The sequence below is a fragment of the Quercus lobata genome, chromosome 1, assembly GCF_001633185.2.
Source record: "Quercus lobata isolate SW786 chromosome 1, ValleyOak3.0 Primary Assembly, whole genome shotgun sequence".
Classification (NCBI taxonomy): Eukaryota; Viridiplantae; Streptophyta; class Magnoliopsida; order Fagales; family Fagaceae; genus Quercus; species Quercus lobata.
Window position 1 is genome coordinate 51,706,616 of NC_044904.1, and position 7,638 is coordinate 51,714,253.

At 36.2% G+C, this 7,638-nt stretch overlaps 1 protein-coding gene across 1 annotated transcript in view; it reads left to right on the forward strand.

Annotated features, from left to right (window-relative positions):
* The window catches only part of LOC115955401 (chromatin assembly factor 1 subunit FAS1-like), a 10,707-nt gene extending 4,750 nt beyond the window's left edge, over nucleotides 1-5,957 (forward strand). The window contains exons 2-9 of the mRNA XM_031073521.1: nucleotides 407-753; nucleotides 843-1,160; nucleotides 1,971-2,052; nucleotides 2,169-2,309; nucleotides 3,429-3,836; nucleotides 4,044-4,181; nucleotides 5,435-5,480; nucleotides 5,571-5,957. Coding sequence (XP_030929381.1) covers nucleotides 407-753; nucleotides 843-1,160; nucleotides 1,971-2,052; nucleotides 2,169-2,309; nucleotides 3,429-3,836; nucleotides 4,044-4,181; nucleotides 5,435-5,480; nucleotides 5,571-5,704 — 1,614 coding nt within the window. The 3' untranslated portion in view covers nucleotides 5,705-5,957. The remainder of the gene's footprint in view (nucleotides 1-406; nucleotides 754-842; nucleotides 1,161-1,970; nucleotides 2,053-2,168; nucleotides 2,310-3,428; nucleotides 3,837-4,043; nucleotides 4,182-5,434; nucleotides 5,481-5,570) is intronic.
* Nucleotides 5,958-7,638: the final 1,681 nt, after the last annotated feature.

Below are 7,638 nucleotides of genomic sequence, written 5' to 3' on the forward strand. Positions count from 1 at the left end.
TTGTTTTTTTTTTTTTTTTTTTTGGTTCTGTTAAATGTCATTTAGTCATGGCTGTAGGCCTGTAGCTTCTGTTGTAGGGGAATTTTACTGGGATAAGGTATTGTAAATCATATAATTGCTCCTGTAAGTTTACTAAACTGCAAAACAAATAAACAAGGAAAAATTTCTCATAGATATTAATTTCATGTGCAGAACAAGATTTTCATTTGTTTGCAAACAGCATGCGAGGTTCTATTTCATGGATTGAGTTGAATATGATATATAAATCTAACTGTATAAGTTTATCCCATTCCTAATATACTGATATCATTCCCCATATATAATTAAGGTAGATATTGCTGACTTAACCGTTGATAACTTTCTCTGCTTCTTATTCATGTTTCTTTGAATCATTTAAATATCTCAGGAAAAGGAGGCTGAAAAAGACGAAAAGCGCCGTGAAAAGGAAGAGTCTGAAATGAGGAAACAGTTACGGAAGCAGCAAGAGGAAGCTGAGAGGGATCAGCGGCGTCGAGAAAAGGAAGAAGCTGAATTGAAAAAGCAACTTTCTATACAAAAGCAGGCTTCAATCATGGAACGTTTTCTTAAAAAAAGCAAAACTAGCCCTATGTGTAACAATGGCCAATCTTCAACTAAAATAGCCACATGTGATTCAACAAGTAAAAAGAGTGAAAAAATGCCTGATGCAGTTACTGTGTCAATGGACTGTGCTCTTTCAACAAATGATGAGATTGGTGTAGACGATGTTTGGAAGTAGGTTTCCTCCTTTATTGTACTGTTTAATTTTGTAGGCCATGTTTATCTCAAAACTCTTGTAATTTGAAATTTGTTACACTGTGCAGGGTACACTTGTCTTCCTGGCATTGCTTAGGTCACTCTATACGTTCAAACAGAAAACAACATTGGGGAATACGTCAGAAGCCTAAGACTGAACTATTTAAGGAACTTAAGCTCTCAGCTAATAGAGTGGTGGCTCGTGATGATGACTTGAACATAGATAAGCTTGCAGATGGATGGGGAGAACAGATTTCTGATGATAGATTTTCCCAAGCTACAGATAGTTCTCTCCCTGATGTCAAGAAGTTTAACCAGAAGAAGCAGTTGTTGCAGTTTGCTAAGAGCCATAGACCTGCATTTTATGGTATTTGGCATAAAAAAAGGTGAGCTCCTGTGTTATGACTTATGATTTTGAATTTGTCGTCTGTTCTGTGAGGCTAAGCTAGATCTTATTGGATTATTTAACATAGTGTGTTTTAAAGCAGTAAATCTAACAAAATCATTCTTGAAGAATCCAACTATCTTTTAGCTCTTCTGTGCTTTATATGCTTGGTTTTTTGTTTGGATTTCCTTTTGTAGTTTAATTGGACATGTGGGGCTTCAGCTTCAGCAACATTTCTATATCCACAGAATGATGTGGAGTGGTTGTAAACAAATCAATTTTAAAAGCAAATTAAATAAGTTTCAATGAGTTGGACCATAAAATTCTTAACTAAGCCCTTTGAACTATTTTAAGGATTTGAACTTTTCAATGTGATTATATAAGTTGTGGTTAAGAATTCATTAATCATGCAGTTAGGAGATTCAAGTCACGGTGTTCGTTCTCTGTTTTCAGTGTATGCATGTATAATGTATGATTGAACAAGACAATGAATGAGCTTAAGTATTTGTGCTCTTCCAAAATTTGTGCATTAGTGTTGTCTCTAGAATAGAGTCATTACTCATGTGCTCCTAGTCTAAGTAATTTTTATGTCAGATTGGATTTTTATTTTTAACTGCCTTCAATGCAAGTGTTGGAAATTTAATTGTAGCATCTTCTGAGTATGTCTGATATTAGTATCTGTGGTCTAGCTTGCAGTTTTGTTTTGTATCTATGAAATGTATGGTCTCTAATGAAGGAACAATTGACATTTATTGCTGTAAGGTTTAACTGGAATTTGGCATTGATTTTATGTGCTTTAATGCATCTTCAGTCATGTTGTTGGCCCGCGCCATCCTTTTAAGAAGGACCCAGATGTGGAGTATGACATTGATAGTGACGATGAATGGGAGGAGGTATTATCTGAGTTATCTTTAGTAAAAGTGAATCCAGTTTTCTTTCTTTCATGGAAATCATTAAATTAATCAATATTCTAAATATGAAGTTCAAAACTGACATCATCATTGTCCAGGAGGATCCTGGAGAAAGTCTTTCAGATTGTGATAAAGATGAAGAGGAGGAAACTTTAGAGGAAGGATGTTCAAGAGTTGATGATGAAGAGGAAAGTGAAGATGGCTTTTTTGTACCTGATGGTTATCTCTCGGAAAATGAGGTATGACTTCTGACAGCTGAGAAGCTGGATTTCGCCTTATGCCTGATGATAGGCACTCTCTTCTTCCCCTTCCAAGGAAAAAAAAGTAAAAGTAATGTTTGTATTGGTATATAGTTAATGTACAGTTTTGTGGATGATCCATACATTGCTTTAGTGGCTTTGTTAACATGATATACTAGTTGAAAAATTTACTTACACTCAAAATGACAAAGCTTATGTCCCAAATTGCTCACTTATTTTGAAGTTATGACAGTTCTTTCCCTTATGCATTGGTAGTGATTTTACTGGTTCATACTACAAGTACAATGAAAAGGGCTTGCAAAATATTTTAAATTAAGTTGCTACATCTTTTGCGTTTTCACATTTCCTTAATCCTTCTTAGAGAAGTTGAATTGGACCTCTTTTTAGACCATCTGCATTGATTAAAACGACATTATGGAAAACTCCTTTTTCCTATTTGTTCTGACTAAGTGCTCATTTCAAATGAATGTCACCTCTTTCTTATAATATCAATATAAAAGTGTTTTCCTGGCAGAAGTACTAAGACATCAAAATAGTTTTTAGAAATGCAAACTAATAGTCAACCTGTATAATGTTTTTCATTAAGTATGAGGTCCCAAGAAGATAATAGAATGTCTTAGCTGTTTGATACTTGAGTAATGAGAATGTGGTACTCATTGAAGTACATTTAAGTAGTAGCTTCATGGACATATTTGAAACCTGTCTAGTTTACTCTATTAGGGTCTCAAAAGGTCTTTGCATGTTTGCAGTAAAAATTTTCTGTAACTTTGCTGAGACTGACAGTTTGTTTGTAGATAATAAAGATATAAATATTTGATGGCTTTAAAATTTTGAAAGATGAAATGGAATGAAAGAATAGATCACAACTGGGATTGTCTGGGATTGTCACTAGGAATTCACTCTTTGTTTACTGATCCCAAGGGACTAATATCTAGCCATAAGTTCAAAAATCTTGAGTGCATTCCACACAAGCCACCTAAAAGACTATCTCTAGCATCTGTCCTTTCACAATATATCAAAGCCATTTCAAATACTCTCTCTCTCTCTCCATATGTATATATACTATTTTAACAAAAAATTGCTTGATTTGTGCTGCAGGGAGTACAAGTTGACAGAATGGAAACTGATGTCGTAGTTGAGGAGGCAAGAAGCTCTCCTAGTTGTAAGGAAGACTCAAAGAGTGGGGAGTTCTGCACATTGCTTCGACAGCAAAAATATCTAAACAATTTGACAGAGCAAGCTCTTCGGAGAAACCAGCCCTTGATTGTATTAAATTTGATGCATGAGAAGTCTGCTCTCTTAATGGCAGAAGATCTTATTGGTCCTCCTAAACTGGAGCAGATGTGTTTGCAAGCTCTGAGTATGTGTATTTTCCCTGATAGTGTAGAGATATCAATTGAAAACATGGAAGATGAGGATCAAGAAGCTTGCCTATCAAGTGGCAAGAGCAGTACCACACTGGTCTCAACTGTGAATAACATTCCAGACACAGACTTGCCTACAGTTGTAAGTTGTGCATTTCATTCTAGATGTAAAAGCTAGAAGTTCTTGAGAAAAATGTTTTTTTTTCCTGCTCTTATTGATACTATGAAATGTCAGGAGGGAGTAGGATTATTGCAATGTTTTGTTTCTGCGATTGATTTTATTGTTATGGCATTATGGCATACAATCTTTGGCTACTAACAGCAGCCTGCCTTTTTTGATTCCCCTCAGGTGTCTGCAATTCAGTCATCCCCACAGGGTATCAATAAGGTTATAGAATCTTTGCAGCAGAAGTTCCCTGCTGCCTCAAAGTCTGTGTTAAAAAATAGAGTGCGGGAAATATCGGATTTTGTTGATAATCGTTGGCAGGTCAGTGACTCTTTCTGAATGGTGAGGGCTAGGATACCTGTGTGCATGCATTTCTTTAGGCATTAGTAAAGAATTATGAAAATGGAGATTTTGGAAAATTATTTGGATTATAAATATATACACACTATTAGAGAGGGAATGGCCAAACTCCAAACTTTCTTGTGGCACTATGGACATTAGGGAATGGTTGGAAATTTGGATGAACTGATCCGATGTTAAAAGTAAAGCTAGACATGTGCCCAAAAAAATGAAGAGGGAAAGAAAGGATTCAATTACATACAAACTTCTTAATATATGCATCATGCCCTTTTTGATGTGCTTCTCCTTGACGGGTCATCCTAATCAATATATATATACATACATGCATATATATATATATATACATACATGCATATATATATATATATATATAAGCAGAAACATCATGTGAGAGAGCATGAGGTCTTGTTATTTGGCGCTCTAATTTGCATTTAGCCTCTTTAGTCTTTTCTCATTAAATTTTTTTACTGTTACCCAAAAGATCAGGTTAACTTATTTTTACTATCATCTAAAAGACGGGCTGCTGTTGAAAATTAGGCCAAATCAGACCAAACTTTATGAAAAGCCCAAGCCCACTTATTCCCTTACATATTATGACCTAAGCATGGTCATTTCCCATGTGTAGATGAAAGCTAACCCACTTACAAACTCTCCTCCCCCACGTATTGATGAAACTTGAAAGTCATGGTTTTAAAAACTGAACCGAGAGCCGAACCCTTTTTTTCAAAATTCCCGGTTCAACCTGGTTTGACCGTTTTCACCAATTTTAGGGGTTTTTACCGGACTGGATTGGCTCCTGGTTCTCAGTTGAACCGGCCGGTCTGGTTTGGTCCGGTTTTTAAAACAATGGTATTTATTGTTTCAGTTTGAGACCAATATAATTTAATTATACTTTTTATGCAAATCTTGAGACCAACATACTTTTAGACAAAATTTTCTTGCGCATCACACGGGTTTCCGATTAGTTACACCTAATAGTACAATTCACCCATTTAACCACCTTCTGCCCTAGAGAGGGCTTAAATTCTTAAGCTTTCACATTTGGGTCTGCTCCCTGATTCCTTTGTTTGCCCCTTAGGATATGCTTCTTCATGATGTCACTACATGGTATATCATTGAAGATGCTGCTTACCAGTTTTGAAAATATAGGTCCATGACGCAGTCTAAAGTTGCTGAAAACAAGTTTTCTTAATTTATGATATCTTGTGATGCAGGTCAAGAAAGAAATTCTCAACAAACTTGGCATGTCGATTTCGCCAGGTATATATGCACACTGATCTGGATTTTCTTAAATTTATCTTAGGATATATTTCTCTGAGATTAAGTCAGTTTTCTTTTTTTCATTCCCAGAAAAGGGTGGTGGGAGGACGAAAAGTATAGCTACATTTTTCTCAAAAAGGTGTTTGCCGCCTGCTGGTAGAAATATTAACCCCAATGAAACCTCACCTCAGCCATCTTTGAAGCCAAGTTTCACTGACCAATAAGAACAGTTGCACATATAATCATCTGTAGCATCCTTGCTTTTGTTTAGTTTCCCTCACAATTTTCTCCCTCTTGCCCATGTTCATGTATTTTATCAATCTCCTGATCCTTTTGTATACTGAATTGTGACCATTTTTGTTTTAGACACATGAATTAGAAGGAATTTGTTTTGCAAAACATTCTTTTCAAGTGCTTTGTTTGCACAAGTACAAAGTGGACCAAGGGCCAGAAAAAGCTTACGTTAATTAGACTGAATTCAGGAAATGTTTATTCGAGCCATTTTGCAATATTTACAAGCTAGCTGCATCCTTTGATCGGTGCCATAGTATGGTCATGGGGTTCATTGGTGATATTAGCCGTGCAACTCTCATTAGTGCCATAGTATGGTTGTGGCATGCGTTCGCTTCTGAAAACTGGATTAGCAAAGCAACTCTCATTTGTTGCATTAATTTTTAAGAGTGTTTTTCCTTGAAATAAATTTTACTAAGAAATATTTTAATCTTTTATAATACAAGATAGAAATTTTAGTTTAGTATAATTTAAGTGTATATGTGTGTGAAACTTCTTTTTGGAGACTTGAATTTTGGCCCTTATCTTTTCACATCTTACAATCACTTATACTTGTAGAGTGACTATTGCGTCAAGAGTGCGTGGTGGTGAAATATTTGTATTTGTCGAATGGGTCATGGGTGGCATTTACTAGGTGATGAAGTGGTCTAATTGCAGTAAAAGTCAAGAAAGGAGCCCCAAAGAAAAGATATTAGATACACAAGCGAGCCTAATGATGGGTCAAAATTTGGACCAAACTAACTGCAGAGATTAAGGTTGTGTTTGGTTCCTGTAAAATATTTTCCAGAAAATATTTATTTTTCGGAAATGCTATTTTTCGAAAAGGAAAATATTTTCAAATGTTTGGTTGTATTATGAAAATTGTTGTAGAAAATATTTTCGTGTGTTTGGTTCTATTTTGAAAATGCTATTTTCCTACAATTTTTTCACATTTTCTCAGTTATTTTCTCAGTATCCAAACAAATTTTATTACAGAAAATTTCAAAATCACAGCCAAATCCCAATCCACAAAACAAATCATAGCCAAATCCCAACACCAGAAATCAAAATCACACAGAGAGAGATCAGTGGGTCGAAGGCAAGATCGCGCGGAGGCGAGATCGAGCGGCGAGATTGAACGGTGCGGTGCGATTGGCGCGGTGCTGCGATCGACGAGACCGGTGCGATCTGGTGCGTGTGATCGTCAGACTAGAGCTCAGGGTTCGCTGGCGACGTCGAAGGCGTGATCTAGGCTCCCTCTTCTCTCTCTCTCTCTCTCTCTCTCTCTCTCTCTCTCTCTTCGGAAACCATTTGAAGTGAAAATAGGAACGGACTTGAATTTCCGTGGTCAAAGCTTATTTTTTACGGTCAAATGAATATAATTTCCAGAAAATTCTATTTTCAAAACCAACCAAACACCCGCATTTACAGAAAATCATTTCCAAAAGTGATTTTCACCCAAAACAAACACAGCCTAAGTAAAGTTCTGAACTCCTGAGTCCAAATATCCCTAGAACTAGTCTGAGCATCTGAATTAATGTACTGATCAATTGCATCCATTACAAGATATGCACGTCACTGGGGATCATGCACTGAGCACTAAACATGATTATTGAAGATCATGTCTTGTTTAGTGCTCAGTGCAAGATCTTCAGTGATGTGCGTATCTTGTACTAGATGCAATTGATAAGTACATTAATGCAGTTGACAAGTCAAATCCCTTGTCATATGGCCTTAAGAACAATTGAATATTGGATGCAAACTAAACCCTTTTCATATGGCCCTAAAGAAAAATTGAACATTGGATGCATATGTGATATATGGCCCTAGGAATGAGAAATTATTGGTTCCTCCAGGAGGACTATTGATGTGGTCCTCCTTGCTCTTG